The sequence below is a fragment of the Convolutriloba macropyga genome, chromosome 3 (assembly GCF_964194025.1).
Source record: "Convolutriloba macropyga chromosome 3, txConMacr16.3, whole genome shotgun sequence".
NCBI classification, from domain to species: domain Eukaryota; kingdom Metazoa; phylum Xenacoelomorpha; order Acoela; family Convolutidae; genus Convolutriloba; species Convolutriloba macropyga.
Window position 1 is genome coordinate 71,168,881 of NC_134470.1, and position 21,729 is coordinate 71,190,609.

General features: G+C 32.4%; 2 protein-coding genes across 2 annotated transcripts in view; one reads left to right on the forward strand and one right to left on the reverse strand.

The window, feature by feature from the left end:
- Positions 1 to 21,729, reverse strand: part of LOC142336427 (beta-soluble NSF attachment protein-like) — a 409,326-nt gene that overhangs the window by 109,165 nt on the left and 278,432 nt on the right. The window lies entirely within an intron of this gene.
- Positions 1 to 21,729, forward strand: part of LOC142336720 (uncharacterized) — a 38,366-nt gene that overhangs the window by 4,571 nt on the left and 12,066 nt on the right. Inside the window, exons 4-8 of the mRNA XM_075385632.1 lie at positions 550 to 911; positions 1,520 to 1,739; positions 4,703 to 5,046; positions 7,092 to 7,344; positions 7,734 to 7,901. Of these exons, the coding sequence (XP_075241747.1) occupies positions 550 to 911; positions 1,520 to 1,739; positions 4,703 to 5,046; positions 7,092 to 7,344; positions 7,734 to 7,901 (1,347 nt within the window). The remainder of the gene's footprint in view (positions 1 to 549; positions 912 to 1,519; positions 1,740 to 4,702; positions 5,047 to 7,091; positions 7,345 to 7,733; positions 7,902 to 21,729) is intronic.

Consider the following 21,729-nt stretch of genomic DNA (forward strand, 5'->3'; position numbering starts at 1 on the left):
GAAATTGCGATAAGCCGAAAAGGTAAAATTATACTTTTTTGTGGGAAACTGGTCTCAAGTTCGGTTGTAATAGATTCATATCAAGTCCCACGGGCCGCTGAGGCATGGCCATGGCCCGCGAGCCATGGCCAGATGCGGTAAAAATTATAATCTAGCATTAGGCTATGTCCAATTTAGGCTAATTGAACGCATAAAGGTAGAGTGTTTTAAATTTCTCAACCAATCACATTCGTTGAAATTTCTACATTTTGGTACGTCTATTTGTTAAGACGTCACCTTTTTGGACATTGGCTACGTAATGTTGATGATCATTCTAGATGTTAAGTGTTTCTCATAAAATTTGTGTTTGTATTTTCTATCTAGCAAACAAGAATCCATGCTACTGACATAAATTTTTATAATCTACTTTGTTTTAGTTAAAATTGCCATAATTTCGAGGATAATTTTTTTTCAATTTTTGTACTTGCGCATCCATTAGAAGAGTAAGTATTTTCTGGAATTTTTTGTTGACTGGTTGCTTTTGATTGGTTGCAATTGTTGCTTTTTAAGTATCTGGACTTCTGGTACGTGCCAGAGGGTGCCTCATGCACCCCGTCTGCACCCTGCTCAGCTCCAGTAGGCGGATTACCCTCTCAATCAGACGAACTCTTAGTGGACCAATTGGTAGCAGGGGAGGACTACACCCTCACCCTAAGAGCCCATGCCTCCCTCGGCCACACCAGTTACCCCTCCCCTCTGGTGATAAACCAACCCACCTTGCCAGATGTTGTTACAGTTAGTCGTGTGGAGTCCTATGGTGAAAATGACATCACCTACTATGTTGAGTTCGAATCAGGTGTTGGCTCCACAGCGGAGTTCGCAAATGAAGGTGAAACTTCTGGTAGACCTCGTTCCGAGCAGAGATCTTTCACGTAAGTGAGGATTACGTAATCCCGGTTGACCTCGTAGTTTAAAAAGTTATATAATTACGACTTTCCTTTTAAGTCGTCAGTGGAAGGTTTTAGGAATCGAACTTTCATTTACGAAAAATTTGTTTAATTTTAAACCGTTTTTAATTTATGAAGCTATTGCTTTATAATATGAAATTTTGTGATTAAAACTTTTTGTCAACCCGGGAAGCGTATAAAGTTGTGAAGAATATTAAAAATTAATATAAAAGTTAATTAACAGTTTATAATCCCCCGTTCCTGTTGATTCTAGGAAAAAGAAGAATTCCAATTTGATACAATATTTTAAATCACTTATTTGTAGCTTGAGCTGCCCTCAACCGATGAGAAAAGGGCTAATGTACTACATATTTGGGTTCCTATTGAGCGACATATGATAGCAGGCGCTTCAGAACTGATGGCGTCTTTAGAAAATAAAGATTTTTTGATAAAGACTTTGCATGATTAGAAGAAGCTGTAAATTATTATTAGAGCTTTTCGGCAACTGCTACAGTTGCATCGAAATGAGACCCAAAAATTACCTTAGCTGAATAATTAATGTAGGTTTTTTTAATTGCGCAATTCTGTTTCAGACTATTCAATACAATCCATTTTGGAAGTCTCGTCCCAGGTGACAAATACACGCTATCAGTGCTCGCATACAGCAAAGGGGCTGTTCCCATGACGAGAGATTTTTCCATGGATGGGTTCACAAAGCCACCTGTGCCCACTTTGGCAGAAGGATCCATTTGGGCAGACAGTGTTGACTATTCTGTCAACTTCAGATGCTCCTTCTACTATGGATACACTAAGGTGACTTTCGTAACAATCCTAGCGTACCGTATCATTACTTGTGTCGAATTGGAAAACTTAAAAGGCGAGCAAATTAACTCAGGCTAATACGTGCATTTCGCTCCGCCATCTTATTACATAGGAGAGAAATTTTCAAGTTGTATTTCGCTTTCGCTTTTATCTTTGTCGTCATTGAGCAATTATTGATAGAAGGGAAACGAGAATGATCCTAGCAGGTAGTATTTAAATGAAATTCCCAATGTGGTGATTAAGCTAATTGAGAAGAAATTAAAAGCCCTGTTGGAAAGTAAGTTCCAATATCCTTATATGTGCCACTTTGACCCCGGTAACATTAGGTTACGTTCAAAAGTAGACTTAACACTCCATTCTTGGGCTTTCGAATAAAAACTTGAAGGCAAACATTCTCTGCACTTAAATTGCCCAGAAATAGTAGCCCGAAAATAGAGCCAAATGAATATTTTTGTCATCTATGTTTGGCCTATTACAGATCACACAATACGGGATCTTTTAATGCATTCCCGTCTAATTTGAATAAAGATATAATAAATAAAAGTCAAGATATATGTGTAAAACCTGTCTGTGCTTTGAGCCCCAATTTAAAGTTAAATCGGGGCTGAAAAAATGAATTAACAGAAATTGTAGTTTTAGTTTATACACTTCCTGACTACCAGTTTAAACGAAGTTAGCTGGGTGATTTTGTTCAATTTAGTTAGGCGTACACATTATAAAATCAGAGGTTAGGAAGATAGAACTGTAGTTTTTAACATACACTTCATACATTTTTCGTTTTGGAAAAAATATGGATGAAGAAATAGTAAAAAAATATTGTAAAAAGTAAAAACAATCAGAAAATTTTAGGAAAGAAATGAGTTGTTTTCTTCGGCAGTTATGAGTTTTACTAAACAATTTCATCGCGATTCATCGTTCAATTATATCAGTGTTGTTTCAGGCAGAGATGATGCCGAAAACTACGTTCACCTCCATAGTGAGATGGTTTCGTAATTATTGGACTCGAAAAAGTAGCTTTGTTTTTTGTTAATGGTATTTAAAAAGGGCAGCTTTGAATTTGATTCATCATCGTGTAGAGGCCTGATTTATTCTCCTTTCTGCTCTCAAAAACGAGATAGCCTCGATGTTTCTCTAACAAAATTTAATGCTTTTTTCCTAACTTACCTGTTTTGCTCATAATTATACCACGAGTTGAAATTTTCAAATACAGAACAAGGAGATTCAGCGTTCATAGTGGCGCCTACAAAATTTTTAGCTATCGTCTTATTTTAAAAGTGGTACTATAAATCTAAGACAAAAGTTAGGCTCGCTTATTATTAGGAAAATTAAAGGACCAAAGATCTAACGTTGTTGGACTATGCGTGCCCAGCATGCAGTCTTAAGACAATTAATTAGCATCTAGGTTCTTTCACTCCAAAGTGGGTTTGATTGCTGTTCATTTCTAACAACTCTGTTATACTAATGAATAAAGATAAAAGTTTTTCAAAGATTTTTTTCCTTGGGGATGTTAGTTTCCTATTAAATTAAATATCTGGTTTTTCCCAATTTGACTTTGTGCATTGTTAAGTCATGACTAATTATTGTCAGAACTTTGCAATTATTTTCCCAGTGCAATGTTTCCAGAAATTCTAATAAAACCCCGGAGTTTTTCCCACTAAGCTCCGTGATATTCACGGGGAAGATCCGGGGATTTTATTGGCAAGTTTACCGGGAATTTCAAGATTTGCAAAGATAGAGCAAGACCAGGCATTTCCGTCGGGAAATGCGGGAAACAAAAGGTTCCCGGCGAGAAATCCGGTTAAGATTTTAAAAAAATCATCGGGGTTTCAGGGATTATCTGCCGTTCTTTCCGGGAAAAACCAGCTCTTTAAGATCCCCCTCTTTAAGCTCTTTAAAATTCTCAAGCTGTTTACACCTGCCGTATTTAAAATTCGCAAACCAGTAGAGCGTAGTTCTCATCAAAGCACAAGACATTTAATTTGAATAGTTACAGCAGCCAAAGATTGCTGAATCAATCGTTAATAAATGAACTTCCGGACAAAAACAAAGTATTTTCTTGAATTAATTCAATGTTTTAATCATTTTTAGGTATGTCTGTAAAACATAACTCCCAATACAATTGAAGGAAATACAACTTGGAACGCAAAACTCATTGAAGAAGACAATTTTTTTCATGTGTACCTGAAAAAACAAGATGACAGAACAACTTGAATTGAACAGAATGCTCTATGTAACATTTTCTTTGATCCAAGTTGAAAAGAGAAAACAACAATTTAGTAAATTACCTCAAATTTGTTGAAAGGTAAACACTAATTTCCAACTGACTCATTAATGCTTCTTGATAAACGTTGCTAAAATTGTTCTGCACATCTGAAAGGAGATTTCCAGATCTCAAAGTGCGCTAAAAGTTGAGTATGGACAGGTGAATACTCTTCAATTACACAAAAAAGCTGTATTCAGGAGATAATTTTTTTGTCCGTTGCGCTAATCTACCCAAAATTCCAAGGTTTTACCGGGAGAGGTCACGTTTCCGTGCTTACAGCTATATTAAAGAAAAAATTTACTGCAAAGAAATAAATTACTGCCAAAAAAGTTTCCTGCTAAGAATGCAGAGAAAATATAAGATTCCCGAGCTTCCCGGCAGGGTTTCCGGGATTGAATGTACTGGGTTATTTGGATGTTTAGCTATCCTGATTTGCATCAATTTTCATGGTGTAAATCAAGTAAAAAACTTGATGACAAACGTTACGTAATAATGGTGTTCGCAAATTTTTGCTGGCTTGATCCAAAAGGCTTTGCATCACTATCAGCGTCTGAGAAATAGCTATCAGTATCAGCTCTATCGGTGTCACTATCAGCGTCTTTAAAAAAAGAGAAAAGTTCTTGCGGTGGCTCAATTGATCTACTGATTAGCCCTGACTATATTCTCAAGTATCTCTGTCGTTGTATTTCAGGAGTTTCATGTCTACGAAGACGACGAGGTTTCATCGCCATGGGTATTGACCGTCAGCTCAATCGACCAGTGGTTCAAAGTGCCCCAGTTGACCCCAGGGGCAGTGTTCAGTGGACGAGTGGTTCCCTTCAGCCCCTACGGCATAGAGGGAGAATTCATTTGGGTTAATGAGTCTATGCACACTGCAAACTTTACCTACAATACACTCGTGGTCACCAATGACACCATTACTCTTGAGACCATATTCCCATCTGGGACAGGTGTACAGTTTAACATAACAGCCCATGGACTCTCCTCAGGGTCACCCGACGATATACAGTCACACAGGGTGTTCGATTTCTCACAGTAAGTAACCTGTGCAAAATGGATCCTTGGTAATTTATCATGGCTAAGCAGCACATTATGTGACAAGATCATTGATATCAGCAACATATCATCGAAAAGACCATGCGGATATCAACTCTAACCAGAGTCTTGGCGCTTCCAGTCCTGTAATTTGAGTGCCCCCAGATCTTGAGTCCTCAAAGTACATGGTCTGGAGTTGCTGACGTCGCGTAAAGCTCTGATTAGATTTGATAGCCCCGGATAAAATGGCTGATCACAAGTCCAAAAATTCGATCAAATCTAATTGTACGAACTCTTGATACGTTCGACGCGTCGCTGGCAAAAAATGGAAGATTTTCTATCAATACTGTAATATTTGAACATATAACGCCAGACATTAAAGTTTCCAAACATTTTAATTAGTATAACTAAAACGAAAAAAAAATCAATCTCACAGTGAGAAAAAATTGCGCAGAAATATTGACTCAAGTCTCAAAAGTAGCTAGAATAGGCTTTTATGCTACTGTGGTGCAGTACTGGATACCATTTTTAATGTTGTAATTCAATAAATCACTTCTAGTATTCCGTGGCGACCCAAACAATCAAATTTGATAAGCCTTGATAAATCATGTTTGATCTAGACATCTCATTCCAAATTTGAAACATCTAGCTAAGAACTTGAAAAATTAAGACTTCATGGTATCTCTTGACGACATCTTGGTAAGATCGCATCATTGTAATAAAAAAAAAATTGGCAGCTCTTGACAATCATCGATGGGATGATTTGACAAATCTTGTCTGATTTGATATAGCACCAAATAGACAGAAAAGTTACAAGTTTTAAATATCAATTTCATTTGGATATTGCAACAACACTATAACTCACCCTACCCTAGTTGAGAAGACCAAACAAACACGACCATAAAATTGTATGTAATCTTCGGTATATTCGGTCTGAAACGTATGAAAAACGTCGGTACGTCTGGTTCCTTCGGTATTGTCGTTTTCAAACATACGAAAAAATATATATGATTTTTGGACGTAAAAGAAATTTGGTATATTCTGTCGTATATTCAGTATGTTCGATATATAAAAAGATGAGATTGTCGATATGTTCGGTTTTAGAAGTAAGAAATTGCCGGTTTTTTCTTTATGAAATTCTGATTTTTCTGTTTATAATGTATTTGAACGTTATCATAGCTTTGTTTTTGCAGGAATTTTAATTCTGCTAAAGGAAAAATTGGAAGAATATGCTATGTCACGGAAAATTCTTCTTTAGCTCGCTCACAAAAATTAACGAACGAATATAAATTTCTTGGTTGTTTTTGAATTCATAAATGTAACATAATTTGGGCATGATTTTTTGCATTTTACAAGCAAAGTTTTTGACAGTTGGTCAGTTACGTTTAAAAACGAACATGCCCACAGTTTTTATTCGGTCAGCTGGACTAATCTGCTTTTAAAACACAGAAGATAAAATATATGGTTTATATCTCAACGGCAGGGAATTTCTTTTACGTTTGAAGAGCGACGATCCGAACCTCTCTCTTACGTCAAACAAACGACGTTACCGAATCTGTTTGGCGAGATGATGCCAAATTTGAAGAGCGATGATGCCAAATTTCTCTTATGTAGAATACCGAACAAAAATGATGATTGTGACTAAAAAAATCGTTGGAACTTTGGTCGTTTTTTGCCAGATAAAACGACGATGCCGACAATTTCTTGGGTTTAAAGATCAAATTTTTCTCGACTAGACCAAAATAACAAACAAACACGACGCAAGTTTTGTTCTGCATTTTTACAGTATCAACGATGCCGAAGAACAAACGTAGGGGCTTTCTTCGTTTCTGACTAACTAAAGTCAAACATACCGACAATTTTCTTGCGTTCAAAAACAACGATATCCGAACTAGGGTAGGTTATTTTTAGTTTCACAAAACAGTTATCCCGTATATTTAAATTGTCCGCTTGCAATATCAACCACGCAGTTAGCTTAACTTACATGATTCAGATTTTAAACAACTGTCTTTCGGAAAAACTAAATCAAAGTGTTTTTCTTTCAGACTAACTAGGCAGGTGACTTGGACCAATTTGTACCCTGGTGACATGTACAACTTCTCAGTAGTTGCCACTAGTCAGACAGACGAGTACACAGACATAAAGACACAAATGACAAGTGTGAACGATTCCACTTTGCCAGCCGACCCTGTCATTGTCCAGAATCTGGCACGGGAAAATGATTGTAATATTTCTTCCCTGGATTATGGAAATGCGTACAATTTAAGTTGGCATATAGTATACGGGACAAATTCTAATGTGAGTTTAAACCGTTTCAAAAAACCGACCGAAAAGAACCCAGTTTTTCAAATAGGAAAAAACCATGAAAAAATGCCCTAGTGTATATAACCCTATTTGACTGTTAAAAGGCGGGCTGTGCAATTCAAGCCATCCTCTGTAGAGAGTGGCAGAATTTTTGGAGGTTGTTCAATTGTCAGAACGAATATTTTCTACTTCATCTTGCTACTTTTTAAGCATCGTTTTTCTTGTTTCTCGGACAAAATTGTACGTTATGTCAATACTTTTTTGCACTTAATTTTATCGGCCTGTCCTTGTTCGGTTCTTTCCAAAAAGTGAGTTAAGAAATCTCATATTTGGCCAGCATTCACTTAAAGAAATGCTCATCTACATGTTGAAATCTTTTTCAGGCTACTCACAGCACAGAAGAGACCTGGATTATCGGAAATGTTGTTCAATTTGGAGTGTGGGATCAGATTAAGCTGGAGTTAGAAATCAACTCCATCTCTGCTGGAGTAATCTACCACGACTTGGACCAACTCAACTCATCAGACATCTACATTGACACCTCACCAGATGTACTTGAATGTCCCATATCAAACATTGATCACAAGTTTTAAGGATATATATATATATATATATATATACATAATATATATATATATATATATATATATATATATATATATATATACATATATATGTTCCGACCCCACTTGTGGGAGAGGAACTATAAACTCAAATGCTTTTTTTGTTCAGTCAATTTTGTCGATCGATATATTCATCGTAGAGAAATGTGAGTGGTACCATTTAAAAGCTCGTCCAGCGTAGAATTCAAAATTAAAAACCTTTTTTTGAAATTTGTTTTTTTTCGAGGAGTTATCGAGGTTTAAAAATTTGTGTGAACACGTGATATTTGGCCTGATTTTGTTCACTTTTATGGTAATTTATGTATGTCAACCTCAATACAGACAGGATCACTTTATCGTCTTCTAACCATTGGTATTATGAATTCGATGCCACGAGTTTTCATAATTGTTCCAACCCTTCTTGAGGGGGGAGGAACTACATACTCAAATGGTTTTTTTTGTTCAGATAATTTTCGCCGATTGATATATTCATCGTAGAGAGTTGAGACCAGTATCATTAGAAAACTCGTCCAGCATAGAATATGGAATTAAAAAGATTTTTTTTGATTTTGTTTTTTATAGGGAGTTATCGAGGTTTAAACATTGAGAAAAGTAGAGTGAATTCCGTTGTTTTTACAGAATTTTTGCCTAAAGTTATGACAATTTTGATAAAATTTGTCAGAATTTTTAAGAATGGTGTTGTTGATTTTATTTTTAAGGACAAAAAGTATTGTTCCTATTTTGATTTTATTTTATTGTCAAAAATTCGGGCTAAATATTTCTAAATTCAACCTTTTTCATCAAAAACAGCACGAAAAAAGCTTCTTTAGTCTTTTTTATTTAATTTGCCGGAGGTACACCCCCCAAAGAACACTAAAACAATCCTTGCAGACTCTAAGGGGGCTCCCGTTGATTTACTCGTTGATTATCAAAAACGCAGAATTTATTTTTGAGTTTTTAACTTACAAATTATCCATATTTATAATACTCGAAAAATTAGGTGTTTCAAATGGAGAATAAGCATTAGCAGGGCTAATTTGGACCAATCTTGGACTGTTACAATCCAAAATCAATACAGATTGTAATCAGTTGGACTTTTTTTAAAAAAATCATTTTTTTTATATTAACTAAAGAACAGAACATATCAAATCAAAATTCAGGAGTAATAGGTCCAATTGGCTTCCTAATCAGCTCCAATTTAATGCATTTAGTTTATTGCTTGAAAGCGTATGGTCGTTTTGTCTTTTAAATCCAATTGTTTTTTAAAAATTTTTGCTTAATGAACTTTTACTCTATTTTTTTCTTAGTTTTGTCAACTTTTAGCTAAATGTCAACGAAGAAAAATGCTTCCTCTTTCTACTCTACTGATTAAAAATTTAATCTGTATTGCGTTTTAGGCCTCAAAATATGGTTTTCTGGCTTTGGTATTACTACTAGATTTCAGATAATTTTTTTCATTTTGATATACTTGCCAGTTTTTCACGTTTACTAGTTTTGTCACATTGTCACAATATTGAGAGTTCTCATATCACATTTTTGGCGTTTAAAAATAAACACAAATGAAAATACTAAAATGCTGAAAGATTTAGATTATCGTTTTAACGGCTTCGACACTACTTTCCTGAAGAAATTAATTGAATTTTTTTTCTTCAATTGTCGTTTTTACTTTGCCGTTTTAATCGTATGCAATTTCTTGTATAATGACAGGTTTCACTGGTTTTTCATGGAAAACTAGTTGAGACAACTTTCTGATACTAGTAGATAGCTGTTGGCTTTCAAGACTTTGAAAACAATTTTTTTTCCAAAAGAAAAAGGAAAATTTTTAACTTCGCAATTTTGTTCTTCTTGTTGTGTTGTTTTTACCCTGCCTTTTTAAATACAGGACAAATATGACGTTATTGGTGTCAGGAGAGGGTCTCAAATGGGATTGGTGTCACAAAATCTAATTCATTTAAAGAATTCGTTATGACCTTACCGGCTTTGACACCGACCTTTTAGAAAAAAGTAAACTAATTTGACGCAAGACATATTCTGGATAATTGCAGTTCTCAATTTCTTCCTCTAGACGAATATATGAGCCTATTTAACTATTTCATTTTGTAATTAATGGCTTTCGTGACTTTGGAAGTCAGTTTGTTTCGAAAAAAAAACAAAACTTTTACTTACTTTTGCGCTTTTTTATTTTTTAGCTACAATTTACTTAGTCCCATTAATCAAAAACTACACACTACATTATCAGTTTTTGAAAAAATGGCAATCAAACATATTTTGAGGGCCAAAATATGGCTATACGGCTCCGACAGCGTCTTCTGAGAACTACTATTTGGATTTATGTTTATTGCCTTCTTGTTGTTCTTTTCATCCGAATAAAAATTGAATAAGGACATGTCTTAATGCCCTTCTATGGAAACATTGGTAATCGTAAACGTTTGGGATATTTTGATGATTTCTAATTGTTTTCATTACTTTGAATTTGATTTCTTTTTTTTAAAAAATAAGCCAATATTTTAACTTTACTGTTTTCGTTCTTTTTGTCTAATTGTTGCCAAAACTGTTTATGGACTAGTCCTATATCATTTCGGGCAATTTAAAGGTTATTGTGTTGAATTTCACTTTACCTGACTGTTTGTTGATTTTGTAATTAATTTTTGTGGTTTAAAACGGGCATAAAGATTTTGATAGGATTAATGCTTGTTGTTATTGTTTGATTTTTCTGATCGTCTTAACTCGCTTTCTTAAAATTTGCATATCTCATCAATCTAGTTCATCATTTTTTACTCCATTGACTTATTTTCTTTGGAGGCTTTTTTTCGCTAGTTCTCTATTTTTTGAAAATTACTTGTTTTTTTTGGGTTTTTTTGGGATTCCCACAGACAAATTTTGGATTTTTCTATCTGTTCCTCCTTTGGTAGACAATTATGCTAAAATTATGGATGAGCAGCGTCGGAACCTTAAAACTTATGTGCTTTTGCACATTAGCGAGCCTCCTTCTTTTTTTTTGAAGTTTTAAATTTTTTTTTTCATTTGGTTGGTTATATTTGAAATTTTATTATTCTAATTTTGACAGTTCACAATGGATAAAAAGAAGAGTTGAATTGATCATAAATAAAGACTTCAGAGAGAAAAATAAGCTTTTAACGGCTTCACACTTTCTTACCGCAATTTTCTAACGAATTTTGTGTTTTTGCCTGTTTTTGTTGTCGTTTTAACAGTCATAAAACTTATTGTGATGAATTATTGAAAATTTACGAGTGACAGAGATCGTTACCTTCTTATCGAGGCAAAACTTTGCGTATTTTTTGGATTCCGTTGAAAACTACTGGAAAAAATGGCTGAGAAACCACTGGTTTTCTCAAAAACTTGGTGGTTTTAATAGATTTGTTCATTTTTTTTAAAGATATTTGACAGTTTTCCACGTTTTATAGCTTTGCCACATTGTCACATTATTGAGAGTTCTCAATTCACATTATTAGCGTTAATAATAAGGCAAAATTGAAAATATTCAAAAGCTGAAAAATTTTGATTATCGCTTTAAAGGCTTCGACAATTCTTTCTTGAAGAATTTAATTGAATTTTTTATTTTTGCCTTTAACTGCCGTTTTAATCGTATGAAGTTTCTTTTATAATGACAGGTTTTATTGGTTTTTCATGGAAAAAAGTTGAGCCAATTTTCTGATACTAGTAGATAGCTGTTGATTACTTTCATGACTTTCAAACAATTTTTTTTCCAAAGTAAAAAAAAAACTTTTTAACTTGGCATTTTTGTTCTTTTATTGTCTTTCTGTTACCCAGTCTGGTTAATTACAGGTCAAAATATGACGTTATTGGTGTCAAGATAAGGTCTCAAAAGGGATTGGTGTCACAAAATCTAATATTTTTTAAAGATTTCGTCATTAACTTACTGGCTTCGACACCGGCCTTTTACAAAAAAAAGTAAATTAATTTGATTTTTTTTATATTTGACGTTCTTTTTGTAAACGCAAGACATTTTCCGGATAATTGCAGGTCTCACAGTCTTCCTCCAGACGAATAAACGAGACTATTTAATTATTTCATTTTGTATTTAATGGCTTTCATGACATTGGAAGTCATTTTGTTTCGAAAGAAAGCAAAAATTTTACTTACTTTTGCCCTTTTTTCTTTTTTATCTACATTTAATCTAGTCTCATTAATCAAAAACGACACACTACATTGTTGCCAAAACTGTTTATGGACTAGTCCTATATCATTTCGGGCGATTTAAATGTTATGGTGTTGAATTTCACTTTACCTGTCTGTTTGTTGATTTTGTAATTAATTTTTGTGGTTTAAAACGGGCATAAAGGTTTCGATAGGATTAATGCTTGTTGTTATTGTTTGATTTTGCTGTTCGTCTTAACTCGCTTTCTTAAAGTTAGCATATCTCGTCAATCTAGTTCATCATTTTTTACTCCATTGACTTATTTTCTTTGGAGGCTTTTTTTCGCTAGTTCTCTATTTTTTGAAAATTACTTGTTTTTTTTGGGTTTTTTTGGGATTCCCACAGACAAATTTTGGATTTTTCTATCTGTTCCTCCTTTGGTGGACAATTATGCTAAAATTATGGATGAGCAGCGTCGGAACCTTAAAACTTATGTGCTTTTGCACATTAGCGAGCCTCCTTCTTTTTTTGAAGTTTTTAATTTTTTTTCCATTTGGTTGGTTATATTTGAAATTTTATTATTCTAATTTTGACAGTTCACAATGGATAAAAAGAAGAGTTGAATTGATCATAAATAAAGACTTCAGAGAGAAAAATAAGCTTTTAACGGCTTCACACTTTCTTACCGCAATTTTCTAAAGAATTTTGTGTTTTTGCCTGTTTTTGTTGTCGTTTTAACAGTCATAAAACTTATTGTGATGAATTATTGAAAATTTACGAGTGACAGAGATCGCTACCTTCTCATCAAGGCAGAACTTTGCGTATTTTTTGGATTCCGTTAAAAACTACTGAAAAAAATGGCTTAGAAACCACTGGTTTTCTCAAAAACTTGGTGGTTTTAATAGATTTGTTCATTTTGTTTTTTAAGATATTTGCCAGTTTTCCACGTTTTATAGCTTTGCTACATTGTCACATTATTTAGAGTTCTCAATTCACATTATTAGCGTTAAAAATAAGGCAAAATTGAAAATATTCAAAAGCTGAACAATTTTGATTATCGCTTTAAAGGCTTCGACAATTCTTTCTTGAAGAATTTAATTAAATTTTTTATTTTTGCCTTTAACTGCCGTTTTAATCGTATGAAGTTTCTTTTATAATGACAGGTTTTATTGGTTTTTCATGGAAAAAAGTTGAGCCAATTTTCTGATACTAGTAGATAGCTGTTGATTACTTTCATGACTTTCAAACAATTTTTTTTCCAAAGTAAAAAAAAAACTTTTTAACTTGGCATTTTTGTTCTTTTATTGTCTTTCTGTTACCCAGTCTGGTTAATTACAGGTCAAAATATGACGTTATTGGTGTCAAGATAAGGTCTCAAAAGGGATTGGTGTTACAAAATCTAATATTTTTTAAAGATTTCGTCATTAACTTACTGGCTTCGACACCGGCCTTTTACAAAAAAAAGTAAATTTATTTGATTTTCATTATATTTGACGTTCTTTTTGTAAACGCAAGACATTTTCCGGATAATTGCAGGTCTCAAAGTCTTCCTCCAGACGAATAAACGAGACTATTTAATTATTTCATTTTGTAATTAATGGCTTTCATGACATTGGAAGTCATTTTATTTCGAAAGAAAGCAAAAATTTTACTTACTTTTGCACTTTTTTCTTTTTTATCTACACTTAATCTAGTCTCATTAGTCAAAAACGACACACTACATTATCAGTGTTTGGAAAAGGCGCAATCAGACGTATTTTGAGGGCCAAAATATGGTTTTACGGCTCCGACAGCTTCTTCTGAGAACTTTAAAATTGGATTTTTGATTGTTGCTTTTTTGTTGTTCTTTTCATCCGCTTAAAAATTGAATAAGGACAGGTCTTCATGCCCTTCTATGGAAGCATTGGTAATCGTAAAATTTTGGGATATTTTGCTTGATTTCTATTTTTTTGTTACTTTGAAGTTGATTGTTTTTTAAAAAAAATAAGCCAATATTTTAACTTAACTGTTTTTTTTCTTTTTGTCTAATTGTTGCCAAAACTGTTTATGGACTGGTCCCATATCATTTCTGGTGATTTAAGGGTTATTGTGTTGAATTTCAATTTTACCTGTATGTTGATTTTGTTATTAATTTTATGTTGTTTTAAATTTTTGATGGGGTTAATGTTTGTTGTTTTTGTTTGAGTTTGCTGTTCGTCCTGACTCGCTTTCTTAAAATTAGCATATCTCTTCAATCTAATGCAATCATTTTTACTCCACTGACTTAATTGCTTTGGAGGCTTTTTTCGTTCATACACTATTTTTCGAAAATTACTTGTTTTTTTTTGGGTTTCTTGGGATTCCCACAGAGAAATTTTGGATTTTTCTATCTGTTCCTCTTTTGGTAGACAATTATGCTAAAATTGTTGATGAGCAGGGTCGGAACCTTAAACCTTATGTGCGATCGCACATTAGCGAGCCTCCTTGTTTTTTTTAAGTATTTAATTTTCTTCCATTTGGTTGGTTATATTTGAAATTTTATTATTCTAATTTTGACAGTTCACAATGGATAAAAAGAAGAGTTCAATTAATCATAGCCAAAAACTTCAGAGAGAAAAATATGCTTTTAACGGCTTTTAACGGCTTTTAACAGCTTTCTTACCGCAGTTTTCTAAAGAATTTTGTGTTTTTGCCTGTTTTTGTTGTCGTTTTAACAGTCATAAATCTTATTGTGATGAATTATTGAAAACTTACGAGTGACAGAGATCGTTACCTTCTTATCGAGGCAGAACTTTGCCTATTTTTTGGATTCCGTTGAAAACTACTGAAAACTATGGCTTAGAAACCAGGGGTTTTCTCCAAAACTTCGTAGTTTTAATAGAATTGTTCATTTTGTATTTTAAGATATTTGCCAGTTTTCCACGTTTTTTAGTTTTGTTACATTGTTACATTATTGAGAGTTCTCGTATCACATTATAAGCGTTAAAAATAAGGCAAAATTGAAAATATTAAAAAACTGAAGAATTTGGATTATCGTTTTCAATGCTTCGACACTTCTTTCTTGAAGAAATTAAATGAATTTTTTAATTTTGTCTTTAACTGTCGTTTCTACTTTGCCGTTTTAATCTTATAAAGTTTCTTGTTAAGTGAAAAATTTCATTGGTTCTTCATGGAAAAAAGTTGAGCCAACTTTCTGATACTAGTAGATAGCTGTTGGCTTTCATGACTTTGAAAAAATTTTTTTTCCAAAATAAAAAGAAAACTTCGCAATTTTGTTCTTTTATTGTCTTTATGTTACCCAGTCTTGTTAATTACAAGTCAAATATGACGTTATTGGTGTCTGGAGAAGGTCTCAAATGGGATTGGTGTCACAAAAACTAATATTTTTAAAGAATTCGTAATGAGCTTACCGGCTTCGACACCGGCTTTTTACAAAAAAGTAAATTAATTGGACGCAAGGCATATTCTGGATAATTGCAGTTCTCAATTTCTCCCTGAAGACGAATATATGAGCGTATTTAACTATTTGTAATTAATAGCTTTCGTGACTTTGGAAGTCATTTTGTTTCGAAAAAAAGCAAAATTTTAATTACTTTTGCACTTTTTTGTTTTTTAGCTACATTTTACTTAGTCCCATTAATCAAAAACAACATACTACATTATCAGTGTTTGGAAAAGGCGCAATCAAACATATTTTGAGGGCCAAAATATGGCTTTACGTCTCCAATAGCGTCTTCTGAGAACTTTGAATTGGATTTATTTTTGTTGTCTTTTTGTTGTTCTTTTCATCCGCATAAACATTGAATAAGGACAGGTTTTAATGCCATTCTATGGAAGCATTGGTAATCCTAAACGTTTGGGATATTTTGCTTGATTTCTAATTGTTTTCATTATTTTGAAGTTAAATGTTTTTTTAAAAAAATAAGCCAATATTTTAACTTTACTGTTTTTTTCTTTTTGTCTAATTGTTGCCAAAACTGTTTATGGACTGGTCCCATATGATTTCGGGCGATTTAAAGGTTATTGTGTTGAATTTCACTTTACCTGACTGTTTGTTGATTTTGTTATTAATTTTGTTGTTTAACACAGGCAAGTTTTTTGGTGGGATTATTGTTTATTGTTATTGTTTGATTTTTCTGTTCGTCTTAACTCGCTTTCTTAAAATTAGCATATCTCATCAATCTAGTGCTTTTTTGGAGGCTTTTTTTCGTTCATACTCTGTTTTCTGAAAATTACTTGTTTTTTTGGGTTTCTTGGGATTCCCACATATAAATTTTGGGTTTTTCTATCTGTTCCTCCTTTGGTAGACAATTATACCAAAATTGTGGATGAGCAGGGTCGGAACCTTAAACCCTATGTGCGATCGCACATTAGCGAGCCTCCTTGTTTTTTTTAAGTTTTCAATTTTTTTCCATTTGGTTGGTTATAATAGAGATTTTATTATTCTAATTGTGACAGTTCACATTGGATAAAAAGAAGAGTTCAATTGATCGTAGATAAAACCTTCAAAGTGAAAAATATGCTTCTAACGGTTTCACACTTTCTTACCGCAATTTTTTAAAGAAATTTGTGTTTTTTCCTGTATTTGTTGTCGTTTTAATAGTCAAAAAAACTTATTGTGATGAATTATTGATAACTTAGGAGTGACAGAGATTGTTACCTTTCTATCGAGGCAGAACTTTGCGTATTTATTGGATTCCGTTGAAAGCTACTGAAAATAATGGCTTAGAAACTACGCGTTTTCTCAAAAATTTCGTTGTTTTAATAGATTTGTTCATTTTTTATTTTGAGATATTTGCAAGTTTTCCACGTTTTACAGTTTTTTCACATTATCACATTATTGAGAGTTCTCATATCACAATTTTATCGTTAAAAATAATGAAAAATTGAATATATTAAAAAGCTGAATGATTTGGATTATCGTTTTCAATGCTTCGACACTTCTTTCTTGAAGAATTTAATTGAATTTTTTAATTTTTGTCTTTGACTGTCGTTTTTACTTTGCCGTTTTAATCGTATAAAGTTCCTTGTTAAATGAATGGTTTCATTGGTTTTTCATGGAAAAAAGTTGAGCCAACTTTCTGATACTTGTAGATAGCTGTTGGCTTTTATGACTTTGAAAACAATTTTTTTCCCAAATAAAAAGAAAACTTTTTAATTTCGAAATTTTGTTCCTTTTTTGTCTTTCTGTTAGCCAGATTTGCTAATTACAGGTCAAAAATGACGTTAGTGGTGTCATGAGAAGATCTCAAATGAGATTGGTGTCACAAAAAATAATATTTTTTATAGATTTCGTCATGAACTTACTGGCTTCGACACCGGCTTTTTACAAAAAAAAACAAATTAATTTGAATTTCGTCATATTTGACGTTTTTTATGTACACGCAAGACATATTCTGGATAATTGCATGTCTCAAGGTCTTCCGCCAGACGATTAAACGAGACTATTTAATTATTTAATTTTGTAATTAATGTCTTTTGTGACTTTGGAAATCATTTTGTTTGGAAAAAAAGCAAAAATTTTACTTACTTTTGCCCTTTTTTCTTTTTTACCTACATTTAATCTAATCTCATTAATCAAAAACGACATACTACATTATCAGTGTTTGGAAAAGGCGCAATCAAACATAGTTTGAGGGCCAAAATATGGTTTTACGGCTCCGACAGCGTCTTCTGAGAACTTTTAGTTGGATTTATGTTTGTTGTCTTTTGTTGTTCTTTTCATCCGCAGAAAAATTGAATAAGGAACAGGTCTTAATTCTCTTTTATGGAAGCATTGGTAATAGTAAACATTGGGGACATTTTGCTTGATTTCTAATTGTTTTCATTACTTGGAAATTGATTGTTTTTTTTTAAAAATAAAACAATATTTTAACTTTACTGATTTTGTTCTTTTTTGTCTAATTGTCGCCAAACCTGTTTATGGACTGGTCCCATATCATTTCTGGTGATTTAAAGGTTATTGTGTTGAATTTCAGTTTTACCTGACTGTTTGTTGATTTCGTAATTAATTTTTGTGGTTTAAAACGGGCATAAAGTTTTTTATGGGATTAATGTTTGTTGTTATTGTTTGATTTTGCTTTTCGTCTTAACGCGCTTTCTTAAAATTAACATATCTCATCAATCTAGTGCATCAGTTTATACTCCACTGACCTATTTGCTTTGGAGGCTTTTTTTCATTCATACACTTTTTTTTGAAAATTACTTGGTTTTTTTGGTTGTTTTGGGATTCCCACAAATAGTTTTTGGGTTTTTCTAACTGTTCCTCATATGATAGACAATTATGCTAAAATTATGGATGAGCAGGGTCGGAACCTTAAACCTTATGTGCTTTTGCATGTTAGCGAGCCTCCTTGTTTTTTTAAGTATTTAATTTTCTTCCATTTGGTTGGTTATCTTTGAAATTTTATTATTCTAACTTTGACAGTTCACAATGGATAAAAAGAAGAATTCAATTAATCATAGCCAAAAACTTCAGAGAGAAAAATATGCTTTTAACGGCTTTTAACGGCTTTCGTACCACAATTTTCTAAAGAATTTTGTGTTTTTGCCTGTTTTTGTTGTCGTTTTAACAGTCATAAAACTTATTTTGATGAATTATTGAAAACCTACGAGTGAGAGATATCGTTACCTTCTTATTGAGGCAGAACTTTGCGTATTTTTTGGATTCCGTTGAAAGCTACTGAAAATAATGGCTTAGAAACCACGGGTTTTCTCAAAAACTTCGTGGTTTTAATAGAATTGTTCATTTTTCATTTTAAGATATTTGCCAGTTTTCCACGTTTTCTAGTTTTGCCACATTGTCACAATATTGAGAGTCCTCATATCACATTATTGGCGTTAAACATTAGGCAAACTTGAAAATATTAAAAAGCTGAAAGATTTGGATTAACGTTTTCAAGGCTTCGACACTTCTTTCTTGAAGAATTTAATTGAATTTTTTAATTTTGTCTTTAACTGTCGTTTTTACTTTGCCGTTTTAATCGTATAAAGTTCCTTGTTAAATGAAAGGTTTCATTGGTTTTTCATGGAAAAAAGTTGAGCCAACTTTCTGATACTAGTAGAGAGCTGTTGGCTTTCATGACTTTGAAAACAATTTTTTTCCATAATAAAAAGAAAACTTTTTAACTTCGCAATTTTGTTCTTTTTATTGTCTTTCTGTTACCCAGTCTTGTTAATTAAAGGTCAAATATGACGTTATTGGTGTCAAGAGAAGGTCTCAAATGGGATTGGTGTCACAAAATCTAAAATTTTTAAAGAATTCGTTATGAGCTTAACGGCTTCGACACCGGCTTTTTACAAAAAAGTAAATTAATTTGACGCAAGACATATTCTGGATAATTGCAGTTCTCAATTTCTTCCTCTAGACGAATAGATGAGCCTATTTATTATTTCATTTTGTAATTAATGGCTTTCGTGACTTTGGAAGTCATTTTGTTTCGAAAAAAGCAAAACTTTTACTTACTTTTCCATTTTTTCTTTTTTATCTACATTTAATCTAGTCTCAGTTATCAAAAACGAAAACGACATACTACATTATCAGTGCTAAAAAAAGGCGCAATCAAACATATTTTGAGGCCCAAAATATGGCTTCACGGCTCCGACAGCGTCTCCAGAGAACTTCTAATTGGATTTATATTTGTTGACTTTTTGTTGTTCTTTTCATGCGCATAAAAATTGAATAAGGACAGGTCTTAATGCCCCTCTATGGAAGCATTGGTAATCGTAAATATTTGGGATATTTTGCTTTGTTTCTAATTGTTTTCATTACTTTGAAATTGATTGTTTTTTTTTTTAGAAAAAATAAGCCAATATTTTAACTTTACTGTTTTTGTTCTTTTTGTCTAATTGTTGCCAAAACTGTTTATGGACTGGTCCCATATCAATTCTGGTGATTTAAAGGCTATTGTGTTGAATTTCAGTTTTACCTAACTGTTTGTTGATTTTGTAATTAATTTTTGGAGTTTAAAACGGGCATAAAGTTTTTGATGGGATTAATGTTTGTTGTTATTGTTTGATTTTGCTTTTCGTCATAACTCGCTTTCTTAAAATTAGCATATCTTATCAATCTAGTGCATCACTTTTTACTCCACTGACTTAATTGCTTTGGAGGCTTTTTGTTTCGTTCATACACATTTTTTAAAAAATTACTTGGTTTTTTTGGGTGTTTTGGGGTTCCCACAAATAATTTTTGGGTTTTTCTATCTGTTCCTCATTTGGTACACAATTATGCTAAAATTATGGATGAGCAGGGTCGGAACCTTAAACCTTATGTGCTTTTGCACATTAGCGAGCCTCCTTCTTTTTTTATGTATTTAATTTTCTTCCACTTGGTTGGTTATATTTGAAATTTTTTTATTCTAATTTTGACAGTTCACAATGGATAAAAAGAAGAGTTCAATTGATCATAGCTAAAAATATCAGAGAGAAAAATATGCTTTTTAACAGCTTCACTTTTTCTTACCGCAATTTTCTAATGAATTTTGTATTTTTGTCTGTATTTGTTGTCGTTTTAATAGTCATAAAACTTATTGTGATGAATTATTGATATCTTAGGAGTGACACAGATCGTTACCTTCCTATTGAGGCAGAAATTTGAGTAATTATTGGATTCCGTTGAAAGCCACTTAAAATTTTGGCTTCGAAACCACAGATTCCCCAAAAATTTCGTAGTTTTAATATATTTGTTCATATTTGTTGTTTTTATTTCAATTTGTTACAAAAAACAATCCCATTGTTGATAAAAAATTAATTGTGAATGAAATCGTTTTAACTTAAAAGTACTCTTTTTATTGGGTTCAACACTCTTTTCTCTTTTTTTTCGAATTTATGGTTTTTGCTTTTTTTTAAATTTTTTATGTAGTTATAAAGCTTTTCCTAAATGCAGAGTTCACATAAGCTTCCAATCGAGCGTTAATTTAAATTTTTCAATGCAGTCAGTATTTAACTAACGATCTTAAAATTTCTGATAGATGCTTTCAATTTTTTTAATTCTCACTTTTTTTTTTTAACTTTTTGTTAACTTTTAGCTTATTGAAAGATCCCGTCCACTTCGTTGTAAATCAAATAATAACGTATTTATTGATATTATTTTGTAACTCTTGTGTTGTTTTTTGGACTATATGCATTTATATAAAAATTTTGTGACCGTTCAACGGTTTTGTTTGTTTTTGTCTTCCTTCAGCCAATTTCTATAATAACATATCCCAATGATATTCAAAAATGTCCCAGATGAACATATTTAGTTTTTAGTATAATTTTAACTGAACTAGAAAAAATAACAACTGAAATAAAGGAAAACGTAATATTCAGATAATAGCTACTGAATTCAGTTATTTCAATAATTTGTGTTTTTGTTTTTTGTTTTTTTTAGTTATTCTGCATCTTTAGTCTTTTCCATGGCTTAGTCTAACCAAAGACAGTTCTTATTGGTTTTCTAATGACGTTTTAGTAATATAACTTATAAATTTTTGTTAAAAGGTACTGGTTTTTAAGATATTTGAAGTTATTTGGTTTTAAAAATATTTATTTGTTTTTAAGTAGCGACTTAAAATTTTTTTCTGTCGATTTGTTACGTAATCTCATTAAAGAAACGTCCCATCTCCTTTAAAGTTATCAAAAAATTAAATGTGAGTAGTAAGTGTCTTGTCTGACGTTGTAAATTGACGTTTTTAATAG